Below are 27,297 nucleotides of genomic sequence, written 5' to 3' on the forward strand. Positions count from 1 at the left end.
GTTAACTTGAGAGGACAGCTCAACTTGAGAGGACAGCTCAACTAGGGAGGACAGCTCAACTTGAGAGGACTGCTCAACTTGAGAGGACAGCACTACTTGACAGGACAGCACTACTTGAGAGGACAGCTCAACTTGAGAGGACAGCACAACTTGAGAGGACAGCTCAACTTGAGAGGACAGCTCAACTTGAGAGGACAGCTCAACTTGAAAGGACAGCACAACTTGAGAGGACAGCACAGCATAAGAGGACAGCACAACTTGAGAGGACAGCACAACTTGAGAGGACAGCACAACTTGCGAGGACAGCACAACTTGCGAGGACAGCACAACTTGGGAGGACAGCAGAGCTTGCGAGGACAGCACAACTCGCGAGGACAGCACAGCTTGCGAGGACAGTACAGCTTGCGAGGACAGCACAGCTTGCGAGGACAGCACAGCTTGCGAGGACCGCTGAGCTTGCGAGCACAGCACAGCTTGCGAGGACAGCACAGCTTGCGAGGACAGCACAGCTTGCGAGGACAGCACAGCTTGCGAGGGCAGCACAGCCTGCGAGGACATCTCAACTTGAGAGGACAGATCAACTTGAGAGGACAGCTCAACTTGAGAGGACAGCTCAACTTACGAGAACAGCTCAACCTGCCAGGACAGCTCAACTTGAGAGGAGAGCACAACTTGAGAGGACAGCTCAACTTGAGAGGACGGCTCAACTTGAGACGACAGCTCAGTTTGTGACAACAGCACAGCTTGAGAGCACAGCTCAACTTGAGAGGACAGCTCAACCAGAGCGGATAGCTCAACTTGAGAGGACAGCTCTACTTGAGAGGACAGCTCTACTTGAGAGGGCAGCTCAACTTGTGAGGACACCTCAACTTGAGAGGACAGCTCAACTTGAGAGGACACCTCATCTAGAGAGGACACCTCAACTTGAGAGGACACCTCAACTTGAGAGGACACCTCAACTTGAGAAGATACCTCAACTTGAGAGGACAGCTCAATTTCAGAGGACAGCTCAACTTGAGAGGCTAGCTCGACTTGAGAGGACAGCTCAACGTGAGAGGACAGCTCATATTGAGAGGTCAGCTCAACTTGAGAGGACAGCACAACTTGAGAGGACAGGACAACTTCCGATAACAGCAAAGCTTGCGAGGATATCAAAGCTTACAAGGATAGCACGGCTTCTGATGACAGCATTGCTTGCGAGGACATCACGGCTTCCGATGACAGCACAGCTTGTGAGGACACCACAGCTAGCAAAGACAGCATGGCTATCGAGGACAGCACGGCTTGCGAGGACAGCACAGCTTGCGAGGAGAGCACAGCTTGCGAGGACAGCACAGCTTGCGAGGACAGCACAGCTTGCAAGGACGGCACAGCTTGCGAGGACAGCACAGCTTGCGAGGACAGCACATCTTGCGAGGACAGCACGGCTTGCGAGGACAGCAAGGCTTGCGAGGACAGCACGGCTTGTGAGGACAGCACAGGTTGCGAGGACAGCAGTGCTTGTGAGGGCAGCACAGTATGCAAGGACAGCACAGCTTGCGAGGACAGCACAGCTTGCGAGGACAGCACATCCTGCAAGGACAGCTCAACTAGAGAGGACAGCTCAACTAGGGAGGACAGCTCAACAAGAGAGAACAGCTCAACTTGAGAGGACAGCTCAACTTGAGAGGACAGCACAACTTGCGAGGAGAGCACAACTTGGCAGGACAGCAGAGCTTGCGAGGACAGGAAAGCTTGCGAGGAGAGCAAAGCTTGCGAAGATGGCACGGCTTGCGAGGACAGCACAGCTTGCGAGGACAGCACGGCTTGCGAGGACAGCACGGCTTGTGAGGACAGCGCGGCTTGCGAGCACAGCACGGCTTGCGAGGACAGCATGGCTTGTGAGGACAGCACGGCTTGCGAGGACAGCACGGCTTGCGAGGACAGCACAGGTTGTGAGGACAGCACAGCTTCCACGGACAGCACAGCTTACAAGGACAGCACAGCTTGTGAGGAAAGCACAGCTTGCGAGAACAGCACAGCTTGCGAGGACAGCACAGGTTGCGAGGACAGCACAGGTTGCGAGGACAGCACAACTTGAGAGGACAGCTCAACTTGAGAGGGCAGCTGAACTTGAGAGGACAGCTCAACTTGAGAGGGCAGTTTAACTTGAGAGGACAGCTCAACTTGAGAGGACAGCTCAACTTGAGAGGACTGCTCAACTTGAGAAGACAGCTCAACTAGAGAGTACAGCTCAACTTGAGAGGACAGCTCAACTTGAGAGGACAGCTCAACTTGAGAGGACACCTCATCTTGAGAGGACAGCACAACTTGTGAGGGCAGCACAACTTGAGAGGACAGCACAACTTTAGAGGACATCTCAATTTGAGAGGACAGCTCAACTTGAGAGGACAGCTCAACAAGAGAGGACAGCTCAACATGAGAGGACAGCACAGCTTGAGAGGACAGCACAACTTGAGATGACAGCACAACTTGAGTGGACAGCACAACTTGAGAGGACAGTACAACTTGCGAGGACGGCACAACTTGCAAGAACAGCACAACTTGGGAGGACAGCACAGCTTGCGAGGACGACACAGCTTGCGAGGACAGCACAGCTTGCGAGGACAGCACAGCTTGCACGGAGAGCTCAACTTGCGAGTACAGCTCAACTACAGAGTACAGCTCAACTTGAGAGGACAGCTCAAATTTAGAGGACAGCTCAACTTGAGAGGACAGCTCAGCTTGAGAGGACAGCTCAACTTGAGAGGGCAGCTCAACTAGAGGGGAGAGCTCAACTTGAGAGGACAGCTGAACTTGAGAAGACAGCTGAAATTGAGAGGACAGCTCAACTTGAGAGAACGGCTCAACTACTGAGTACAGCTCAACTTGAGAGGACAGCTCAACTTTAGAGTACAGCTCAACTTGAGAGGACAGCTCAACTTGAGAGGACAGCTCAAGTTGAGAGGACAGCTCAACTTGCGAGGAGAGCTCAACATACGAGGACAGCTCAACTTGCGAAGACGGTTCAACTTGGGAGGAGAGCACAAATTGAGAGAACTGCTCAACTTGAGAGGACAGCTCAACTCGAGATGACAGCTCAACATGAGATAACAGCACAACTTGCGACGACAGCACAGCTTCCGAAGACATCACAGCTTGTGAGGACAGCACAGCTTGCGAGGACAGCACAGCTTGCGAGGACAGCACAGCTTGCGAGGACAGCACAGCTTGCGAGGACAGCATAGCTTGTGAGGACAGAACAGCTTGAGAGGAGAGCTCAACTTGAGAGGACAGCTCAATTTGAGAGGACAGCTCAACTTGAGAGGACAGCTCAACTAGAGAGGACAGCTCAACTTGAGAGGACAGCAAAGCTTCCGAGGACACCACAGCTTGTGAGGACAGCATGGCTTGTGAGGACAGCACTGCTTGCGAGGACAGCAAGGCTTGCGAGGACAGCACGGCTTGCGAGGACAGCACGGCTTATGAGGACAGCACGGCTTGCGAGGACAGCACGGCTTGTGAGGACAGCACAGGTAGCGAGGACAGCACAGGTTGGGAGGACAGCACAGCTTTCGAGGACTGCACAGCTTCCGAGGACAGCACAGCATCTGAGGACAGCATAGCTTCCGCGGACAACACAGCTTGCGACGACAGCACAGCTTGTGAAGACAGCACAGCTTGCGAGGACAGCACAGCTTGTGAGGACAGCACAGCTTGTGAGGACAGCACAGCTTCCGAGGACAGCACAGCTTGCAAAGACAGCACAGCTTGCGAAGACAGAACAGCTTCCGAGGACACCATAGCTTGCGAGGACAGCACAGCTTGCGAGGACAGCATAGCTTGTGAGGACAACACAGTTTGCGAGGACAGCACAACTTGTGAGGACAGCACAACTTGCGAGGACAGCACAGCTTGCGAGGACAGCACAGCTTGCGGGGATAGCATTGCTTGCGAGGACAGCTCAGCTTCCGAGGACAGCACAGCTTGCGAGGACTGCACAGCTTGTGAGGACAGCACAGCTTGCGACGACAGCACAGCTTGTGAGGACAGCACAGCTTGCGAGGACAGCACAGCTTTCGAGGACAGAACAGCTTGTGAGGACAGCAGAGCTTGTGAGGACTGCACAGCTCGCGAGGAGAGCACAGCTAGAGAGGACAACACGGCTTGCGAGGACAGCATGGCTTGCGAGGACACCACAGCTTGTGAGGACAGCACGGCTTGCGAGGAGAGCACAGCTTGCGCGGACAGCACAACTTGAGAGGACAGCACAACTTGCGAGGACAGATCAGCTTGCGAGGACAGCACAGCTTGCGAGGATAGCAATGCTTGCGAGGACAGCTCAGCTTCCGAGGACAGCACAGCTTGCGAGGACAGCACAGCATGCGAGGACAGCATAGCTTGCGAGGACAGCACAGATAGAGAGGACAGCACAGCTTGCGAGGACAGCACAGCTTGCGAGGACAGCTCAACTTAAGAGGACAGCTCACCTTTAGAAGACAGCTCAACTTGAGAGGACAGCTCAACTTGAGAGGACAGCTCAACTTGGGAGGACAGCACGGCTTGCAAGGACAGCACTGCTTGCGAGCACAGCACGGCTTGCGAGGACAGCACGGCTTGCGAGGACAGCACAGGTTGTTAGGACAGCACAGCTTCCACGGACAGCACAGATTACAAGGACAGCACAGCTTGTGAGGACAGCACAGCTTGCGAGAACAGCACAGCTTGCGAGGACAGCACAGGTTGCGAGGATAGCACAACTTGAGAGGACAGCACAGCTTGCGAGGACAGCTCAACTTGAGAGGACAGCTCAAATTGAGAGATCAGCTGAACTTGAGAGGACAGCTCAACTTGAGAGGGCAGCTCAACTTGAGAGGACAGCTCAACTTGAGAGGACAGCTCAACTTGAGAGGACAGCTCAACTTGAGAGGACAGCTCAACTAGAGATGACAGCTCAACTTGAGAGGACAGCTCAACTTGAGAGGACAGCTCATCTTGAGAGGACAGCACAACTTGAGAGGACAGCAAAACTTGAGAGGACAGCACAACTTTAGAGGACATCTCAATTTGAGAGGACAGCTCAACTTGAGAGGACAGCTCAACTAGAGAGGACAGCTCAACATGAGAGGACAGAACAACTTGAGAGGACAGCACAACTTGAGAGGACAGCACAACTTGAGACGACAGCACAACTTGAGAGGACAGTGCAACTTGCGAGGACAGCACAACTTGTAAGAACAGCACAACTTGGGAGGACAGCAAGCTTGCGAGGACGGCACAGCTTGCGAGAACGGCACAGCCTGCGAGGACAGCGCAGCTTGCGAAGAGAGCTGAACTTGCGAGGACAGCTCACCTTGAGAGGACAGCTCAACTTGAGAGGACACCTCAACTACAGAGTACAGCTCAACTTGCGAGGACAGCTCAACTTTAGAGGACAGCTCAACTTGAGAGGACAGCTCAACTTGAGAGGACAGCTCAACTTGAGAGGGGAGCTCAACTAGAGGGGAGAGCTCAACTTGAGAGGACAGCTGAACTTGAGAAGACAGCTGAACTTGAGAGGACAGCTCAACTTGAGAGGACAGCTCAACTACAGAGTACAGCTCAACTTGAGAGGACAGCTCAACTTTAGAGGACAGCTCAACTTGAGAGGACAGCTCAACTTGAGAGGACAACACAGCTTCCGAAGACAGCACAGCTTGCGAGGACAGCACAGCTTGCGAGGACGGCACAGCTTGCGAGAACAGCACAGCTTGCGAGGACAGCACAGCTTGCGAGGACAGCACAGCTTGTGAGGACAGAACAGCCTGAGAGGACAGCTCAACTTGAGAGGACAGCACAGCTTGCGACGACAGCACAGCTTGCGAGGACAGCACAGCCTGCGAGGACAGCACAGCTTTCGAGGACAGCACAGCTTGTGAGGACAGCACAGCTTGTGAGGACTGCACAGTTTGCGAGGACAGCACGGCTTGCGAGGATAGCAATGCTTGCGAGGACAGCTCAGCTTCCGAGGACAGCACAGCTTGCGAGGACAACACAGCATGCGGGGACAGCATAGCTTGCGAGGACAGCATGGCTTGCGAGGACACCACGGCTTGTGAGGACAGCACGGCTTGCGAGGACAGCACAGCTTGCGCTTACAGCACAACTTGTGAGGACAGCACAACTTGCGAGGACAGCACAGCTTGCGAGGACAGCACAGCTTGCGAGGATAGCAATGCCTGCGAGGACAGCTCAGCTTCCGAGGACAGCACAGCTTGCGAGGACAGCACAGCATGCAAGGACAGCACAGCTTGCGAGGACAGCTCAACTTGAGAGGAACGCTCAACTTGCGAGGACAGCTCAACTTTCGAGGACAGTTCAACTTGCGAGGACAGCTCAACTTATGAGGACAGCTCAACTTGAGAGGACAGCTCAACTTGAGAGGACAGCTCAACTTGAGAGGACAGCTCAACTTGAGAGGACAGCTCAACATGACAGGACAGCACAACTTGAGATGACAGCACAATTTGAGATGACAGCACAACTTGGATGGACAGCACAGCTTGCGAGGACAGCAAAGCTTGCGAGGACAGCCCGGCTTGTGAGGACAGCACGGCTTGCGAGGACAGCACGGCTTGCGAGGACAGCACGGCTTGCCAGGACAGTACGGCTTGCAAGGACAGCACGGGTTGCGAGGACAGCACGGCAAGCGAGGACAGCATGGCTTGTGAGGACAGCACAGGTTGCGGGGACAGCACAGGTTGCGAGGACAGCAAAGCTTCCAAGGATAGCACAGCTTCCGAGGACAGGACAGCTTCCGAGGACAGCAAAGCTTCCGATGACAGCACAGCTTGTGAGGACAGCACAGCTTGCGTGGACAGCACAGCTTGCGAAGACAGCACAGCTTGCGAGGACTGCACAGCTTGCGAGGAGAGCACATCTTGTGAGGACAGCACAGCTTGCGAGGACAGCACAGCTTGCGAGGACAGCACAGCTTGCGAGGACAGCACAGCTTGTGAGGACAGCATAGCTTGCGAGAACAGCACAGCTTGCGAGGACAGCACAGCTTGCGAGGACAGCATAGCTTGCGAGAACAGCACACCTTGTGGGGACAGCACAGCTTGCGGGGACAGCTCAACTTGAGAGGAGTGCTCAACTAGAGAGGACAGATCAACTAGAGAGGACAGATCAACTTGAGAGGACAGCTCAACTTGCGAGGACAGCTCAACTTGCTAGGACAGCTAGACTTACGAGAACAGCTCAACCTGCCAGGACAGCTCAACTTGAGAGGAGAGCACAACTTGAGAGGACAGCTCAACTTGAGAGGACGGCTCAACTTGAGACGACAGCTCAGTTTGAGACAACAGCACAACTTGAGATGCCAGCTCAACTTGAGAGGACAGCTCCACTAGAGCGGATAGCTCAACTTGAGAGGTCAGCTCTACTTGAGAGGACAGCTCTACTTGAGAGGACAGCTCAACTTGAGAGGACAGCTGAACTTGAGAAGACAGCTGAACGTGAGAGGACAGCTCAACTTGAGAGGACAGCTCAACTACAGAGTACAGCTCAACTTGAGAGGACAGCTCAACTTTAGAGGACAGCTCAACTTGAGAGGACAGCTCAACTTGAGAGGACAGCTCAAGTTAAGAGGACAGCTCAACTTGCGAGGAGAGCTCAACATACGAGGACAGCTCAACTTGCGAGGACAGTTCAACTTGGGAGGAGAGCACAACTTGAGAGAACTGCTCAACTTGAGATTACAGCTCAACTCGAGACGACAGCTCAACATGAGATAACAGCACAACTTGCGAGGACAGCACAGCTTCCGAAGACAGCACAGCTTGCGAGGGCAGCACAGCTTGCGAGGACAGCACAGCTTGCGAGGACAGCACAGCTTGCGAGGGCAGCACAGCTTGTGAGGACAGAACAGCTTGAGAGGACAGCTCAACTTGAGAGGACAGCACAGCTTCCGACGACAGCACAGCTTACGAGGACAGCACAGCTTGCGAGGACAGCACAGCTTTCGAGGACAGCACAGCTTGTGAGGACAGCACAGCTTGTGAGGACTGCACACCTTGCGGGGATAGCACAGCTAGCGAGGACACCACGGCTTGTGAGGACAGCACGGCTTGCGAGGACATCACAGCTTGCGCGGACAGCACAACTTGTGAGGACTGCACAACTTGCGAGGACAGCACAGCTTGCGAGGACAGCACAGCTTGCGAGGATAGCAATGCTTGCAAGGACAGCTCAGCTTCCGAGGACAGCACAGCTTGCGAGGACAGCACAGCATGCGAGGACAGCATAGCTTGCGAGGACAGCACAGCTTGCGAGGACAGCACAGCTTGCGAGGACAGCACAGCTTGCGAGGACAGCTCAACTTGAGAGGAACACTCAACCTGCGAGGACAGCTCAACTTTCGAGGACAGCTCAACTTGCGAGGACAGCTCAACTTAAGAGGACAGCTTAACTTGAGAGGACAGCTCAACTTGAGAGGACAGCTCAACTTGAGAGGACAGCTCAACTTGAGAGGACAGCTCAACATGACAGGACAGCACAACTTGAGACGACAGCACAACTTGAGATGACAGCACACTTTGGATGAACAGCACAGCTTGCGAGGACAGCAAAGCTTGCGAGGACAGCACGGGTTGCGAGGGCAGCACGGCAAGCGAGGACAGCACGGCTTGCGAGGACAGCACAGGTTGCGAGGACAGCACAGGTTGCGAGGACAGCAAAGCTTTTAAGGACAGCACAGCTTCCGAGGACAGCACAGCTTCCGAGGACAGCAAAGCTTCCGATGACAGCACAGCTTGCGAGGACAGCACAGCTTGCGTGGACAGCACAGCTTGCGAAGACAGCACAGCTTGCAAGGACTGCACAGCTTGCGAGGAGAGCACATCTTGTGAGGACAGCACAGCTTGCGAGGACAGCACAGCTTGCGAGGACAGCACAGCTTGCGAGGACAGCACAGCTTGTGAGGACAGCATAGCTTGCGAGAAAAGCACAGCTTGCGAGGACAGCACAGCTTGCGAGGACAGCATAGCTTGCGAGAACAGCACACCTTGTGGGGACAGCACAGCTTGCGGGGCAGCTCAACTTGAGAGGAGTGCTCAACTAGAGAGGGCAGATCAACTAGAGAGGACAGATCAACTTGAGAGGACAGCTCAACTTGCGAGGACAGCTCAACTTGCTAGGACAGCTAGACTTACGAGAACAGCTCAACCTGCCAGGACAGCTCATCTTGAGAGGAGAGCACAACTTGAGGGGACACCTCAACTTTAGAGGACGGCTCAACTTGAGACGACAGCTCAGTTTGAGACAACAGCACAACTTGAGAGGACAGCTCAACTTGAGAGGACAGCTTCACTAGAGCGGATAGCTCAACTTGAGAGGACAGCTCTACTTGAGAGGACAGCTCTACTTGAGAGGACAGCTCAACTTGAGAGGACAGCTGAACTTTAGAAGACAGCTGAACTTGAGAGGACAGCTCAACTTGAGAGGACAGCTCAACTACAGAGTACAGCTCAACTTGAGAGGACAGCTCAACTTGAGAGGACAGCACAACTTGAGAGGACAGCACAACTTGAGAGGATGGCACAACTTGAGAGGCAGCACAACTTGTGAGGACAGCACAACTTGCGAGGACAGCACAACTTGGGAGGACAGCAGAGCTTGCGAGGACAGGAAAGCTTGCAAGGACAGCAAAGCTTGCGAAGACAGCATGGCTTGTAAGGACAGCAAGGCTTGCGAGGACAGCACGGCTTCCGAAGACAGCACGGCTTGCGAGGACAGCACGGCTTGCGAGGACAGCACAGGTTTTAAGGACAGCACAGCTTGCGAGAACAGCACATCTTGCGAATACAGCACAGCCTGCGAGGACAGTACAGCTTGCAAGGACAGCACAGCTTGCGAGGACAGCTCAACTTGAGAGGACAGCTCAACTTGAGAGGGCAGCTGAACTTGAGAGGACAGCACAACTTGATAGGACAGCTCAACTTGAGAGGACAGCTCAACTTGAGAGGACAGTTCAACTTGAGACGACAGCTCAACTTGAGAGGACAGCTCAACTAGAGAGTACAGCTCAAGTGAGAAACAGCTCAACTTGAGAGGACAGCTCAACTTGAGAGGACAGCTCATCTTGAGAGGACAGCACAACTGCAGAGGACAGCACAACTTGAGAGGACAGCACAACTTAAGAGGACAGCTCAACTTGAGAGGACATCTCAACTTGAGAGTACAGCTCAGTTTGAGAGGACAGCTCTACTTGAGAGGACAGCACAACTTGAGAGGACAGCACAACATGAGAGGACAGCACAACTTGAGAGGACTGCACAAGTTGAGAGGGCACCTCAACTTGAGAGGACACCTCACCTTCACAGGACAGCACAACTTGAGAGGACAGCACAACATGAGAGGACAGCACAACTTGAGAGGACAGCACAACTTGAGAGGACAGCACTGCTTGCGAGGACAGCACGGCTTGCGACGACAGCACAGCTTGCGAGGACTGCACAGCTTTTGAGGACAGCACAGCTTGCAAGGACAGCACAGCTTGCGAGGACAGCACAGCTTGCGAGGACAGCACAACTTGCGAGGACAACACAGCCTGCGAGGACAGTACAGCTTGCGAGGACAGCACAGCTTGCGAGGACAGCACAGCTTGCGAGGACAGCACAGCTTGCGAGGACAGCTCAACTTGAGAGGAACGCTCAACTTGCGAGGACAGCTCAACTAGAGCAGACAGCTCAACTTGAGAGGACCGCTCAACTTGAGAGGACAGCTCAACTTGAGAGGACAGCTCAAGTTGAGAGGACACCTCAACTTGGGAGGACAGCAGAACATGAGAGGACAGCACAACTTGAGAGGACTGCACAACTTGAGATGGCAGCTCAACTTGAGAGGACAGCTCAACTTCACAGGACAGCACAACTTGAGAGGACAGCACAACTTGAGAGGACAGCACAACTTGAGAGGACAGCACAGGTTGCGAGGACAGCAAAGCTTGCGTGGACAGCAAAGCTTGTGAGGACAGCACGGCTTGTGAGGAAAGCACAGCTTGCAAGGACAGCACGGCTTGCGAGGACAGCACGGCTTGCGAGTACAGCACGGCTTGTGAGGACAGCACGGCTTGCGAGGGCAGCACGGCTTGCGAGGACAGCATGGCTTGCGAGGACAGCATGGCCTGCGAGGACAGCACGGCTTGCAAGGACAGTACAGGTTGTGACGACAGCACAGCTTCCGAGGACAGCACAGCTTGCGAGGACAGCACAGGTTGTGAGGACAGCACAGCTCGCTAGGAGAGCTCAACTTGCGGCGACAGCTCAACTTGAGAGGACAGCTCAATTTGAGAGGACACCTCAACTAGAGAGTACAGCTCAATTTGAGAGGACAGCTCAGCTTGAGAGGACAGCTCAACTTGAGAGAACAGGTTAACTTGAGAGGACAGCTCAACTTGAGAGGACAGCTCAACTAGGGAGGACAGCTCAACTTGAGAGGACTGCTCAACTTGAGAGGACAGCACTACTTGACAGGACAGCACTACTTGAGAGGACAGCTCAACTTGAGAGGACAGCACAACTTGAGAGGACAGCTCAACTTGAGAGGACAGCTCAACTTGAGAGGACAGCTCAACTTGAAAGGACAGCACAACTTGAGAGGACAGCACAGCATAAGAGGACAGCACAACTTGAGAGGACAGCACAACTTGAGAGGACAGCACAACTTGCGAGGACAGCACAACTTGCGAGGACAGCACAACTTGGGAGGACAGCAGAGCTTGCGAGGACCGCTGAGCTTGCGAGCACAGCACAGCTTGCGAGGACAGCACAGCTTGCGAGGACAGCTCAACATGAGATAACAGCACAACTTGCGACGACAGCACAGCTTCCGAAGACATCACAGCTTGTGAGGACAGCACAGCTTGCGAGGACAGCACAGCTTGCGAGGACTGCACAGCTTGCGAGGAGAGCACATCTTGTGAGGACAGCACAGCTTGCGAGGACAGCACAGCTTGCGAGGACAGCACAGCTTGCGAGAACAGCACAGCTTGCGAGGACAGCACAGCTTGCGAGGACAGCATAGCTTGCTCTCAAGTTCAGCTGCCCTCTCAAGTTGAGCTGTCCTCTCAAGTTGTGCTGTCCTCGCAACCTGTGCTGTCCTCGCAACCTGTGCTGTCCTCGCAAGCTGTGCTGTTCTCGCAAGCTGTGCTTTCCTCACAAGCTGTGCTGTCCTTGTAAGCTGTGCTGTCCGTGGAAGCTGTGCTGTCCTCACAACCTGTGCTGTCCTCGCAAGCCGTGCTGTCCTCGCAAGCCGTGCTGTCCTCACAAGCCATGCTGTCCTCGCAAGCCGTGCTGTGCTCGCAAGCCGCGCTGTCCTCACAAGCCGTGCTGTCCTCGCAAGCCGTGCTGTCCTCGCAAGCTGTGCTGTCCTCGCAAGCCGTGCCGTCTTCGCAAGCTTTGCTCTCCTCGCAAGCTTTCCTGTCCTCGCAAGCTCTGCTGTCCTGCCAAGTTGTGCTCTCCTCGCAAGTTGTGCTGTCCTCTCAAGTTGAGCTGTCCTGTCAAGTTGAGCTGTTCTCTCTTGTTGAGCTGTCCTCCCTAGTTGAGCTGTCCTCTCTAGTTGAGCTGTCCTTGCAGGATGTGCTGTCCTCGCAAGCTGTGCTGTCCTCGCAAGCTGTGCTGTCCTTGCATACTGTGCTGCCCTCACAAGCACTGCTGTCCTCGCAACCTGTGCTGTCCTCGCAAGCCGTGCTGTCCTCGCAAGCCTTGCTGTCCTCGCAAGCCGTGCTGTCCTCGCAAGATGTGCTGTCCTCGCAAGCTGTGCTGTCCTCGCAAGCTGTGCCATCCTTGCAAGCTGTGCTGTCCTCGCAAGCTGTGCTGTCCTCGCAAGCTGTGCTCTCCTCGCAAGCTGTGCTGTCCTCGCAAGCCGTGCTGTCCTCGATAGCCATGCTGTCTTTGCTAGCTGTGGTGTCCTCGCAAGCTGTGCTGTCATCGGAAGCCGTGATGTCCTCGCAAGCAATGCTGTCATCAGAAGCCGTGCTATCCTTGTAAGCTTTGATATCCTCGCAAGCTTTGCTGTTATCGGAAGTTGTCCTGTCCTCTCAAGTTGTGCTGTCCTCTCAAGTTGAGCTGACCTCTCAATATGAGCTAGCCTCTCACGTTGAGCTCAACTTGAGAGGAACACTCAACCTGCGAGGACAGCTCAACTTTCGAGGACAGCTCAACTTGCGAGGACAGCTCAACTTAAGAGGACAGCTTAACTTGAGAGGACAGCTCAACTTGAGAGGACAGCTCAACTTGAGAGGACAGCTCAACTTGAGAGGACAGCTCAACATGACAGGACAGCACAACTTGAGACGACAGCACAACTTGAGATGACAGCACACTTTGGATGAACAGCACAGCTTGCGTGGACAGCACAGCTTGCGAAGACAGCACAGCTTGCGAGGACTGCACAGCTTGCGAGGAGAGCACATCTTGTGAGGACAGCACAGCTTGCGAGGACAGCACAGCTTGCGAGGACAGCACAGCTTGCGAGGACAGCACAGCTTGTGAGGACAGCATAGCTTGCGAGAACAGCACAGCTTGCGAGGACAGCACAGCTTGCGAGGACAGCATAGCTTGCTCTCAACTTGAGAGGACAGCTCAACTCGAGATGACAGCTCAACATGAGATAACAGCACAACTTGCGACGACAGCACAGCTTCCGAAGACATCACAGCTTGTGAGGACAGCACAGCTTGCGAGGACAGCACAGCTTGCGAGGACAGCACAGCTTGCGAGGACAGCACAGCTTGCGAGGACAGCATAGCTTGTGAGGACAGAACAGCTTGAGAGGAGAGCTCAACTTGAGAGGACAGCTCAATTTGAGAGGACAGCTCAACTTGAGAGGACAGCTCAACTAGAGAGGACAGCTCAACTTGAGAGGACAGCAAAGCTTCCGAGGACACCACAGCTTGTGAGGACAGCATGGCTTGTGAGGACAGCACGGCTTGCGAGGACAGCAAGGCTTGCGAGGACAGCACGGCTTGCGAGGACAGCACGGCTTATGAGGACAGCACGGCTTGCGAGGACAGCACGGCTTGTGAGGACAGCACAGGTAGCGAGGACAGCACAGGTTGGGAGGACAGCACAGCTTTCGAGGACTGCACAGCTTCCGAGGACAGCACAGCATCTGAGGACAGCATAGCTTCCGAGGACAACACAGCTTGCGACGACAGCACAGCTTGTGAAGACAGCACAGCTTGCGAGGACAGCACAGCTTGTGAGGACAGCACAGCTTGTGAGGACAGCACAGCTTCCGAGGACAGCACAGCTTGCAAAGACAGCACAGCTTGCGAAGACAGAACAGCTTCCGAGGACACCATAGCTTGCGAGGACAGCACAGCTTGCGAGGACAGCATAGCTTGTGAGGACAACACAGTTTGCGAGGACAGCACAACTTGTGAGGACAGCGCAACTTGCGAGGACAGCACAGCTTGCGAGGACAGCACAGCTTGCGGGGATAGCATTGCTTGCGAGGACAGCTCAGCTTCCGAGGACAGCACAGCTTGCGAGGACTGCACAGCTTGCGAGGACAGCACAGCTTGCGACGACAGCACAGCTTGTGAGGACAGCACAGCTTGCGAGGACAGCACAGCTTTCGAGGACAGAACAGCTTGTGAGGACAGCAGAGCTTGTGAGGACTGCACGGCTCGCGAGGAGAGCACAGCTAGAGAGGACAACACGGCTTGCGAGGACAGCATGGCTTGCGAGGACACCACAGCTTGTGAGGACAGCACGGCTTGTGAGGAGAGCACAGCTTGCGCGGACAGCACAACTTGAGAGGACAGCACAACTTGCGAGGACAGATCAGCTTGCGAGGACAGCACAGCTTGCGAGGATAGCAATGCTTGCGAGGACAGCTCAGCTTCCGAGGACAGCACAGCTTGCGAGGACAGCACAGCATGCGAGGACAGCATAGCTTGCGAGGACAGCACAGATAGAGAGGACAGCACAGCTTGCGAGGACAGCACAGCTTGCGAGGACAGCTCAACTTAAGAGGACAGCTCACCTTTAGAAGACAGCTCAACTTGAGAGGACAGCTCAACTTGAGAGGACAGCTCAACTTGGGAGGACAGCACGGCTTGCGAGGACAGCACTGCTTGCGAGCACAGCACGGCTTGCGAGGACAGCACGGCTTGCGAGGACAGCACAGGTTGTTAGGACAGCACAGCTTCCACGGACAGCACAGATTACAAGGACAGCACAGCTTGTGAGGACAGCACAGCTTGCGAGAACAGCACAGCTTGCGAGGACAGCACAGGTTGCGAGGATAGCACAACTTGAGAGGACAGCACAGCTTGCGAGGACAGCTCAACTTGAGAGGACAGCTCAAATTGAGAGATCAGCTGAACTTGAGAGGACAGCTCAACTTGAGAGGGCAGCTCAACTTGAGAGGACAGCTCAACTTGAGAGGACAGCTCAACTTGAGAGGACAGCTCAACTTGAGAGGACAGCTCAACTAGAGATGACAGCTCAACTTGAGAGGACAGCTCAACTTGAGAGGACAGCTCATCTTGAGAGGACAGCACAACTTGAGAGGACAGCAAAACTTGAGAGGACAGCACAACTTTAGAGGACATCTCAATTTGAGAGGACAGCTCAACTTGAGAGGACAACTCAACTAGAGAGGACAGCTCAACATGAGAGGACAGCACAACTTGAGAGGACAGCACAACTTGAGAGGACAGCACAACTTGAGACGACAGCACAACTTGAGAGGACAGTGCAACTTGCGAGGACAGCACAACTTGTAAGAACAGCACAACTTGGGAGGACAGCAAGCTTGCGAGGACGGCACAGCTTGCGAGAACAGCACAGCCTGCGAGGACAGCGCAGCTTGCGAAGAGAGCTGAACTTGCGAGGACAGCTCACCTTGAGAGGACAGCTCAACTTGAGAGGACACCTCAACTACAGAGTACAGCTCAACTTGCGAGGACAGCTCAACTTTAGAGGACAGCTCAACTTGAGAGGACAGCTCAACTTGAGAGGACAGCTCAACTTGAGAGGGGAGCTCAACTAGAGGGGAGAGCTCAACTTGAGAGGACAGCTGAACTTGAGAAGACAGCTGAACTTGAGAGGACAGCTCAACTTGAGAGGACAGCTCAACTACAGAGTACAGCTCAACTTGAGAGGACAGCTCAACTTTAGAGGACAGCTCAACTTGAGAGGACAGCTCAACTTGAGAGGACAGCACAGCTTCCGAAGACAGCACAGCTTGCGAGGACAGCACAGCTTGCGAGGACGGCACAGCTTGCGAGAACAGCACAGCTTGCGAGGACAGCACAGCTTGCGAGGACAGCACAGCTTGTGAGGACAGAACAGCCTGAGAGGACAGCTCAACTTGAGAGGACAGCACAGCTTGCGACGACAGCACAGCTTGCGAGGACAGCACAGCTTGCGAGGACAGCACAGCTTTCGAGGACAGCACAGCTTGTGAGGACAGCACAGCTTGTGAGGACTGCACAGTTTGCGAGGACAGCACGGCTTGCGAGGATAGCAATGCTTGCGAGGACAGCTCAGCTTCCGAGGACAGCACAGCTTGCGAGGACAACACAGCATGCGAGGACAGCATAGCTTGCGAGGACAGCATGGCTTGCGAGGACACCACGGCTTGTGAGGACAGCACGGCTTGCGAGGACAGCACAGCTTGCGCTTACAGCACAACTTGTGAGGACAGCACAACTTGCGAGGACAGCACAGCTTGCGAGGACAGCACAGCTTGTGATGACAGCACAGCATGCAAGGACAGCACAGCTTGCGAGGACAGCTCAACTTGAGAGGAACGCTCAACTTGCGAGGACAGCTCAACTTTCGAGGACAGTTCAACTTGCGAGGACAGCTCAACTTATGAGGACAGCTCAACTTGAGAGGACAGCTCAACTTGAGAGGACAGCTCAACTTGAGAGGACAGCTCAACTTGAGAGGACAGCTCAACATGACAGGACAGCACAACTTGAGATGACAGCACAATTTGAGATGACAGCACAACTTGGATGGACAGCACAGCTTGCGAGGAGAGCAAAGCTTGCGAGGACAGCACAGCTTGCGAGGACAGCACAGCTTGTGAGGACAGCATAGCTTGCGAGAACAGCACAGCTTGCGAGGACAGCACAGCTTGCGAGGACAGCATAGCTTGCGAGAACAGCAAAGCTTGCAAGGACAGCACGGCTTGCGAGGACAGCATGGCGTGTGAGGACAGCACGGGTTGCGAGGACAGCACGGGTTGCGAGGACAGCACGGCAAGCGAGGACAGCACGGCTTGTGAGGACAGCACAGGTTGCGGGGACAGCACAGGTTGCGAGGACAGCAAAGCTTCCAAGGATAGCACAGCTTCCGAAAACAGGACAGCTTCCGAGGACAGCAAAGCTTCCGATGACAGCACAGCTTATGAGGACAGCACAGCTTGCGTGGACAGCACAGCTTGCGAAGACAGCACAGCTTGCGAGGACTGCACAGCTTGCGAGGAGAGCACATCTTGTGAGGACAGCACAGCTTGCGAGGACAGCACAGCTTGCGAGGACAGCACAGCTTGCGAGGACAGCACAGCTTGTGAGGACAGCATAGCTTGCGAGAACAGCACAGCTTGCGAGGACAGCACAGCTTGCGAGGACAGCATAGCTTGCGAGAACAGCACACCTTGTGGGGACAGCACAGCTTGCGGGGACAGCTCAACTTGAGAGGAGTGCTCAACTAGAGAGGACAGATCAACTAGAGAGGACAGATCAACTTGAGAGGACAGCTCAACTTGCGAGGACAGCTCAACTTGCTAGGACAGCTAGACTTACGAGAACAGCTCAACCTGCCAGGACAGCTCAACTTGAGAGGAGAGCACAACTTGAGAGGACAGCTCAACTTGAGAGGACGGCTCAACTTGAGACGACAGCTCAGTTTGAGACAACAGCACAACTTGAGATGCCAGCTCAACTTGAGAGGACAGCTCCACTAGAGCGGATAGCTCAACTTGAGAGGTCAGCTCTACTTGAGAGGACAGTTCTACTTGAGAGGACAGCTCAACTTGAGAGGACAGCTGAACTTGAGAAGACAGCTGAACGTGAGAGGACAGCTCAACTTGAGAGGACAGCTCAACTACAGAGTACAGCTCAACTTGAGAGGACAGCTCAACTTTAGAGGACAGCTCAACTTGAGAGGACAGCTCAACTTGAGAGGACAGCTCAAGTTAAGAGGACAGCTCAACTTGCGAGGAGAGCTCAACATACGAGGACAGCTCAACTTGCGAGGACAGTTCAACTTGGGAGGAGAGCACAACTTGAGAGAACTGCTCAACTTGAGATTACAGCTCAACTCGAGACGACAGCTCAACATGAGATAACAGCACAACTTGCGAGGACAGCACAGCTTCCGAAGACAGCACAGCTTGCGAGGGCAGCACAGCTTGCGAGGACAGCACAGCTTGCGAGGACAGCACAGCTTGCGAGGGCAGCACAGCTTGTGAGGACAGAACAGCTTGAGAGGACAGCTCAACTTGAGAGGACAGCACAGCTTCCGACGACAGCACAGCTTACGAGGACAGCACAGCTTGCGAGGACAGCACAGCTTTCGAGGACAGCACAGCTTGTGAGGACAGCACAGCTTGTGAGGACTGCACACCTTGCGGGGATAGCACAGCTAGCGAGGACACCACGGCTTGTGAGGACAGCACGGCTTGCGAGGACGGCACAGCTTGCGCGGACAGCACAACTTGTGAGGACTGCACAACTTGCGAGGACAGCACAGCTTGCGAGGACAGCACAGCTTGCGAGGATAGCAATGCTTGCGAGGACAGCTCAGCTTCCGAGGACAGCACAGCTTGCGAGGACAGCACAGCATGCGAGGACAGCATAGCTTGCGAGGACAGCACAGCTTGCGAGGACAGCACAGCTTGCGAGGACAGCACAGCTTGCGAGGACAGCTCAACTTGAGAGGAACACTCAACCTGCGAGGACAGCTCAACTTTCGAGGACAGCTCAACTTGCGAGGACAGCTCAACTTAAGAGGACAGCTTAACTTGAGAGGACAGCTCAACTTGAGAGGACAGCTCAACTTGAGAGGACAGCTCAACTTGAGAGGACAGCTCAACATGACAGGACAGCACAACTTGAGACGACAGCACAACTTGAGATGACAGCACACTTTGGATGAACAGCACAGCTTGCGAGGACAGCAAAGCTTGCGAGGACAGCGCGGCTTGTGAGGACAGCACGGCTTGCGAGGACAGCACGGCTTGCGAGGACAGCACGGCTTGCCAGGACAGCACGGCTTGCAAGGACAGGACGGCTTGTGAGGACATCACGGCGTGTGAGGACATCACGGGTTGTGAGGACAGCACGGGTTGCGAGGGCAGCACGGCAAGCGAGGACAGCACGGCTTGCGAGGACAGCACAGGTTGCGAGGACAGCACAGGTTGCGAGGACAGCAAAGCTTTTAAGGACAGCACAGCTTCCGAGGACAGCACAGCTTCCGAGGACAGCAAAGCTTCCGATGACAGCACAGCTTGCGAGGACAGCACAGCTTGCGTGGACAGCACAGCTTGCGAAGACAGCACAGCTTGCAAGGACTGCACAGCTTGCGAGGAGAGCACATCTTGTGAGGACAGCACAGCTTGCGAGGACAGCACAGCTTGCGAGGACAGCACAGCTTGCGAGGACAGCACAGCTTGTGAGGACAGCATAGCTTGCGAGAACAGCACAGCTTGCGAGGACAGCACAGCTTGCGAGGACAGCATAGCTTGCGAGAACAGCACACCTTGTGGGGACAGCACAGCCTGCGGGGACAGCTCAACTTGAGAGGAGTGCTCAACTAGAGAGGGCAGATCAACTAGAGAGGACAGATCAACTTGAGAGGACAGCTCAACTTGCGAGGACAGCTCAACTTGCTAGGACAGCTAGACTTACGAGAACAGCTCAACCTGCCAGGACAGCTCATCTTGAGAGGAGAGCACAACTTGAGGGGACACCTCAACTTTAGAGGACGGCTCAACTTGAGACGACAGCTCAGTTTGAGACAACAGCACAACTTGAGAGGACAGCTCAACTTGAGAGGACAGCTTCACTAGAGCGGATAGCTCAACTTGAGAGGACAGCTCTACTTGAGAGGACAGCTCTACTTGAGAGGACAGCTCAACTTGAGAGGACAGCTGAACTTTAGAAGACAGCTGAACTTGAGAGGACAGCTCAACTTGAGAGGACAGCTCAACTACAGAGTACAGCTCAACTTGAGAGGACAGCTCAACTTGAGAGGACAGCACAACTTGAGAGGACAGCACAACTTGAGAGGATGGCACAACTTGAGAGGCAGCACAACTTGCGAGGACAGCACAACTTGGGAGGACAGCAGAGCTTGCGAGGACAGGAAAGCTTGCAAGGACAGCAAAGCTTGCGAAGACAGCACGGCTTGTAAGGACAGCAAGGCTTGCGAGGACAGCACGGCTTCCGAAGACAGCACGGCTTGCGAGGACAGCACGGCTTGCGAGGACAGCACAGGTTTTAAGGACAGCACAGCTTGCGAGAACAGCACATCTTGCGAGGACAGCACAGCCTGCGAGGACAGTACAGCTTGCAAGGACAGCACAGCTTGCGAGGACAGCTCAACTTGAGAGGACAGCTCAACTTGAGAGGGCAGCTGAACTTGAGAGGACAGCACAACTTGATAGGACAGCTCAACTTGAGAGGACAGCTCAACTTGAGAGGACAGTTCAACTTGAGACGACAGCTCAACTTGAGAGGACAGCTCAACTAGAGAGTACAGCTCAACTTGAGAAACAGCTCAACTTGAGAGGACAGCTCAACTTGAGAGGACAGCTCATCTTGAGAGGACAGCACAACTTGAGAGGACAGCACAACTTGAGAGGACAGCACAACTTAAGAGGACAGCTCAACTTGAGAGGACATCTCAACTTGAGAGTACAGCTCAGTTTGAGAGGACAGCTCAACTTGAGAGGACAGCACAACTTGAGAGGACAGCACAACATGAGAGGACAGCACAACTTGAGAGGACTGCACAAGTTGAGAGGGCAGCTCAACTTGAGAGGACACCTCACCTTCACAGGACAGCACAACTTGAGAGGACAGCACAACATGAGAGGACAGCACAACTTGAGAGGACAGCACAACTTGAGAGGACAGCACAGGTTGCGAGGACAGCAAAGCTTGCGTGGACAGCAAAGCTTGCGAGGACAGCACGGCTTGTGAGGACAGCACAGCTTGCAAGGACAGCACGGCTTGCAAGGACAGCACGGCTTGCGAGTACAGCACGGCTTGTGAGGACAGCACGGCTTGTGAGGGCAGCACGGCTTGCGAGGACAGCATGGCTTGCGAGGACAGCATGGCTTGCGAGGACAGCACGGCTTGCAAGGACAGCACAGGTTGTGACGACAGCACAGCTTCCGAGGACAGCACAGCTTGCGAGGACAGCACAGGTTGCGAGGACAGCACAACTTGCGAGGACAGCACAACTTGGGAGGACAGCAGAGCTTGCGAGGAGAGGAAAGCTTGCGAGTACAGCAAAGCATGCGAAGACGGCACGGCTTGCAAGGACAGCACAGCTTGCGAGGACAGCACGGCTTGCGAGGACAGCACGGCTTGCGAGGACAGCTCAACTTGAGAGGACAGCTCAACTAGAGAGTACAGCTCAATTTGAGAGGACAGCTCAACTTGAGAGGACAGCTTAACTTGAGAGGACAGTTTAACTTGAGAGGACAGCTCAACTTGAGAGGACAGCTCAACTTGGGAGGACAGCTCAACTTGAGAGGACTGCTCAACTTGAGAGGACAGCACTACTTGACAGGACAGCACTACTTGAGAGGACAGCTCATCTTGAGAGGACAGCACAACTTGAGAGGACAGCTCAACTTGAGAGGACAGCTCAACTTGAGAGGACAGCTCAACTTGAGAGGACAGCACAACTTGAGAGGACAGCACAACTTAAGAGGACAGCACAACTTGAGAGGACAGCACAACTTGAGAGGACAGCACAACTTGAGAGGACAGCACAACTTGCGAGGACAGCACAACTTGCGAGGACAGCACAACTTGGGAGGACAGCAGAGCTTGCGAGGAGAGGAAAGCTTGCGAGGAGAGCAAAGCTTGCAAAGACGGCAAGGCTTGCGAGGACAGCACAGCTTGCGAGGACAGCACGGCTAGCGAGGACAGCTTGGTTTGCGAGGACAGCACGGCTTGCGAGGACAGCACGGCTTGCGAGGACAGCACGGCTTGCGAGGACAGCACAGGTTGTGAGGACAGCACAGCTTCCACGGACAGCAAAGCTTACAAGGACAGCACAGCTTGTGAGGACAGCACAGCTTGCGAGAACAGCACAGCTTGCGAGGACAGCACAGGTTGCGAGGATAGCACAACTTGAGAGGACAGCACAGCTTGCGAGGACAGCTCAACTTGAGAGGACAGCTCAAATTGAGAGATCAGCTGAACTTGAGAGGACAGCTCAACTTGAGAGGGCAGCTCAACTTGAGAGGACAGCTCAACTTGAGAGGACAGCTCAACTTTAGAGGACAGCTCAACTTGAGAGGACAGCTCAACTTGAGAGGACAGCTCAACTTGAGAGGGCAGCTCAACTAGAGGGGAGAGCTCAACTTGAGAGGACAGCTGAACTTGAGAAGACAGCTGAACTTGAGAGGACAGCTCAACTTGAGAGGACAGCGCAACTACAGAGTACAGCTCAACTTGAGAGGACAGCTCAACTTTAGAGGACAGCTCAACTTGAGAGGACAGCTCAACTTGAGAGGACAGCTCAAGTTGAGAGGACAGCTCAACTTGCGAGGAGAGCTCAACATACGAGGACAGCTCAACTTGCGAGGACAATTCAACTTGGGAGGAGAGCACAACTTGAGAGAACTGCTCAACTTGAGAGGACAGCTTAACTCGAGACGACAGCTCAACATGAGATAACAGCACAACTTGCGAGGACAGCACAGCTTCCAAAGACAGCACAGCTTGCGAGGACAGCACAGCTTGCGACGACAGCACAGCTTGCGAGGACAGCACAGCTTGCGAGGACAGCACAGCTTTCGAGGACAGCACAGCTTGTGAGGACAGCACAGCTTGTGAGGACTGCACAGCTTGCGAGGACAGCAACCCTAGCGAGGACAGCATGGCTTGCGAGGACAGCATGGCTTGCGAGGACACCACGGCTTGTGAGGACAGCACGGCTTGCGAGGACAGCACAGCTTGCGTGGACAGCAAAACTTGTGAGGACAGCACAACTTGCGAGGACAGCACAGCTTGCGAGGGCAGCACAGCTTGTGAGGATAGCAATGCTTGCGAGGACAGCTCAGCTTCCGAGGACAGCACAGCTTGCGAGGACAGCACAGCTTGTGAGGATAGCAATGCTTGCGAGGACAGCTCAGCTTCCGAGGACAGCACAGCTTGCGAGGACAGCACAGCATGCGAGGACAGCATAGCTTGCGAGGACAGCACAGCTTGCGAGGACAGCACAGCTTGCGAGGACAGCACAGCTTGCGAGGACAGCACGGGTTGCGAGGACAGCACAGCTTGCAAGGACGGCACAGCTTGCGAGGACGGCACAGCTTGCGAGGACAGCACAGCTTGCGAGGACAGCACAGCTTGTGGGGACAGCACAGGTTGCGGGGACAGCACAGCTTGCGAGGACAGCACAGGTTGCGAGGACAGCACGGCTTGCGAGGACAGCATGGCTTTCGAGGACAGCACAGCTTGCGAGGACAGCACAGCTTGCTAGGACAGCATAGCTTGCGAAGACAGGACAGCTTGCGAGGACGGCACAGCTTGCGAGGACGGCTCAGATTGCGAGGACGGCACAGCTTGCGAGGACGGCACAGGTTGCAAGGACATCACAGCTTGCGAGGACAGCTCAACTTGAGAGGACAGCTCAACTTGAGAGGACAGCTTATCTTGAGAGGACAGCTCTACTTCAGAGGACAGCTCAACTTGAGAGGACAGCTCAACTTGAGAGGGCTGCTCAGCTTCAGAGGGCAGCTCAACTTGAGAGGCAGTCCAACTTGAGAGGGTAGCTCAACTTGAGAGGGCAGCTCAACTTGAGTGTACAGCTCAACTTGAGAGGAAATCTCAACCTGAGAGGACACCTCAACCTGAGAGGACAGCTCAACTTGAGAGGACAGCACAACTTACGAGGACAGGAAAGCTTGCGAGGACAGCAAAGCTTGTGAGGACAGCAAAGCTTGTGAGGACAGCACGGCTTGCGAGGACAGCAAGGCTTGCGTGGACAGCACGGCTTCCGAGGACAGCATGGCTTGCGAGGACAGCACGGCTTATGAGGACAGCACACCTTGCGAGGACAGCACGGCTTGTGAGGACAGCACAGCTTGCGAGGAGAGCACAGCTTGCGAGGACAGCACAGCTTGGGAGGACAGCACAGCTTTCGAGGACAGCACAGCTTGCGATGACAGCACAACTTGCGAGGACAGCACAACTTGCGAGGACAGCACGGCTTTCGAGGACAGCTCAACTTGAGAGGACAGCTCAACTTGAGAGGACAGCTCAACTTGAGAGGACAGCTCATCTTGAGAGGACAGCTCAACTTGAGAGGACAGCTCAACTTGAGAGGACAGCTCAACTTGAGAGGACAGCTAAACTTGAGAGGACAGCTCGACTTGAGGGGACAGCTTAACTTGAGAGGACAGCTCGACTTGAGAGGGCAGCTCAACTTGAGAGGACAGCTCATCTAGAGATGACAGCTCATCTAGAGGGGACAGCTTAACATCAGAGGACAGCTCAACTTGAAGGAGAGGTCAACTTGAGAGGACATCTCAACTTGAGAGGACAGCTCTACTTGAGAGAACAACTTAACTTGAGAGGACAACTCAACTTGAGAGGACAGCTCAACTTGAGAGGACAGCTCAACTAGAGAGGGCAGCTCATCTCGAGAGGACAGCTCAACTTGAGAGGACAGATCAACTTGTGAGGACAGATCAACTTGAGAGGGCAGCTCAACTTGAGAGGGCAGCTCAACTTGAGAGGGCAGCTCAACTTGAGAGGGCAGCTAAACTTGAGAGAGCAGCTCAACTTGAGAGGGCAGCTCAACTTCAGTGTACAGCTCAACTTGAGAGGAAATCTCAACCTGAGAGGACACCTCAACCTGAGAGGACAGCTCAACTTGAGAGGACAGTCCATCTGTAGAGGACAGCTCAACTGTAGAGGACAGCTCAACTTGAGAGGACAGCTCAACTTGAGACGACAGCTCAACTTGAGAGGACAGCACAACTTGCGAAGGCAGCACGACTTGCGAGGACAGCAAAGCTTTCGAGGACAGCAAAGCTTGTGAGGACAGCAAAGCTTGTGAGGACAGCACAGCTTGCGACTACAGCACAGCTTGCGAGGACAGCACAGCTTGCGAGGACAGCACATCTTGCGAGGACAGCACAGCTTGCGAGGACAGCACAGCTTGCGAGGACAGCACAGCTTGCGAGCTCAGCACAGCTTGCGAGGACAGCACAGCTTGCGAGCTGAGCACAGCTTGCGAGGACAGCACAGCTTGCGAGGACAGCACAGCTTGCGAGGACAGCACAGCTTGCGAGGACAGCACAGCTTGCGAGGACAGCACAGCTTGCGAGGACAGCACAGCTTGCGAGGACAGCACAGCTTGCGAGGACAGCACAGCTTGCGAGGTCAGCACAGCTTGCGAGGACAGCACACCTTGCGAGGACAGCACAGCTTGCGAGGACAACACAGCTTGCGAGGAGAGCTCAGCTTGCGAGGACAGCTCAGCTTGCGAGGTCAGCACAGCTTGCGAGGACAGCACAGCTTGCGAGGACGGCACAGCTTGCGAGGACAGCACAGCTTGCGAGGATGGCACAGCTTACAAAGACGGCACAGCTTGCGAGGACAGCACAGCTTGCGAGGACAGCACAGCTTGCGAGGACAGCACAGCTTGCGAGGATGGCTCAGCTTGCGAGGACGGCACAGCTTGCGAGGACGGCACAGCTCGCAAGGACCTCACAGCTTGCGAGAACAGCTCAACTTGAGAGGACAGCTCAACTTGAGAGGACAGCTCAACTTGGGAGGACAGCTCAACTTCAGAGGACAGCAAAACTTGAGAGGACTGCTCAACTTGAGAGGGCTGCTCAGCTTCAGAGGGCAGCTCAACTTGAGAGGGCAGCTCAACTTGAGAGGGCAGCTCAACTTGAGAGGGCAGCTCAACTTGAGTGTACAGCTCAACTTGAGAGGAAATCTCAACCTGGGAGGACACCTCAACCTGAGAGGACAGCTCAACTTGAGAGGACAGCACAACTTACGAGGACAGGAAAGCTTGCGAGGACAGCAAAGCTTGTGAGGACAGGAAAGCTTGTGAGGACAGCACGGCTTGCGAGGACAGCAAGGCTTGCGTGGACAGCACGGCTTCCGAGGACAGCACGGCTTGCAAGGACAGCACGGCTTGTGAGGACAGCACACCTTGCGAGGGCAGCACGGCTTGCAAGGACAGCACGGCTTGCGAGGACAGCACAGCTTGCGAGGAGAGCACAGCTTGCAAGGACAGCACAGCTTGGGAGGACAGCACAGCTTTTGAGGACAGCACAGCTTGCGATGACAGCACAACTTGCAAAGACAGCACGGCTTTCGAGGACAGCTCAACTTGAGAGGACAGCTCATCTTGAGAGGACAGCTCAACTTGAGAGGACAGCTCAACTTGAGAGGACAGCTCAACTTGACAGGACAGCTTAAATTGAGAGGACAGCTCAACTTGAGAGGGCAGCTCAACTTGAGAGGACAGCTCATCTAGAGAGGACAGCTCATCTAGAGAGGACAGCTCAACATCAGAGGACAGCTAAACTTGAAGGAGAGGTCAACTTGAGAGGACATGTCAACTTGAGAGGACAGTTCAAGTTGAGAGGACAGCTTAACTTGAGAGGACAGCTCAACTTGAGAGGACAGCTCAACTTGAGAGGACAGCTCAACTAGAGAAGGCAGCTCATCTTGAGAGGACAGCTCAACTTGAGGGGACAGCTCAACTTGAGAGGGCAGCTCAACTTGAGAGGGCAGCTCAACTTGAGAGGGCAGCTCAACTTGAGATGGCAGCTCAACTTGAGAGGGCAGCTCAACTTGAGTGTACAGCTCAACTTGGGAGGAAATCTCAACCTGATAGGACACCTCAACCTGAGAGGACAGCTCAACTTGAGAGGACAGTCCAACTGTAGAGGACAGCTCAACTGTAGAGGACAGCTCAACTTGAGAGCACAGCTCAACTTGAGAGGACAGCTCAACTTGAGAGGACAGCTCAACTTGAGAGGACAGCTCAACTAGAGAGGACAGCTCAACTAGAGAGGTCAGCTCAACATGATAGGACAGCTCAA

The 27,297-nt window shown here is 54.5% G+C and overlaps 1 protein-coding gene across 1 annotated transcript; it reads left to right on the forward strand.

Annotated features, from left to right (window-relative positions):
- The first annotated feature begins 7,336 nt into the window (after positions 1-7,336).
- LOC126443284 (seminal vesicle major clotting proteins-like) lies at positions 7,337-27,247 on the forward strand. The gene is made up of 2 exons (XM_050090895.1): positions 7,337-7,475; positions 26,928-27,247. The coding sequence occupies exons 1-2, from the start codon at positions 7,337-7,339 to the stop codon at positions 27,245-27,247; spliced, it is 459 nt and encodes a 152-aa protein (XP_049946852.1).
- The last annotated feature ends 50 nt before the right edge of the window (positions 27,248-27,297 follow it).

The sequence above is a fragment of the Schistocerca serialis genome, unplaced genomic scaffold (genome assembly GCF_023864345.2).
Source record: "Schistocerca serialis cubense isolate TAMUIC-IGC-003099 unplaced genomic scaffold, iqSchSeri2.2 HiC_scaffold_1437, whole genome shotgun sequence".
Classification (NCBI taxonomy): domain Eukaryota; kingdom Metazoa; phylum Arthropoda; class Insecta; order Orthoptera; family Acrididae; genus Schistocerca; species Schistocerca serialis.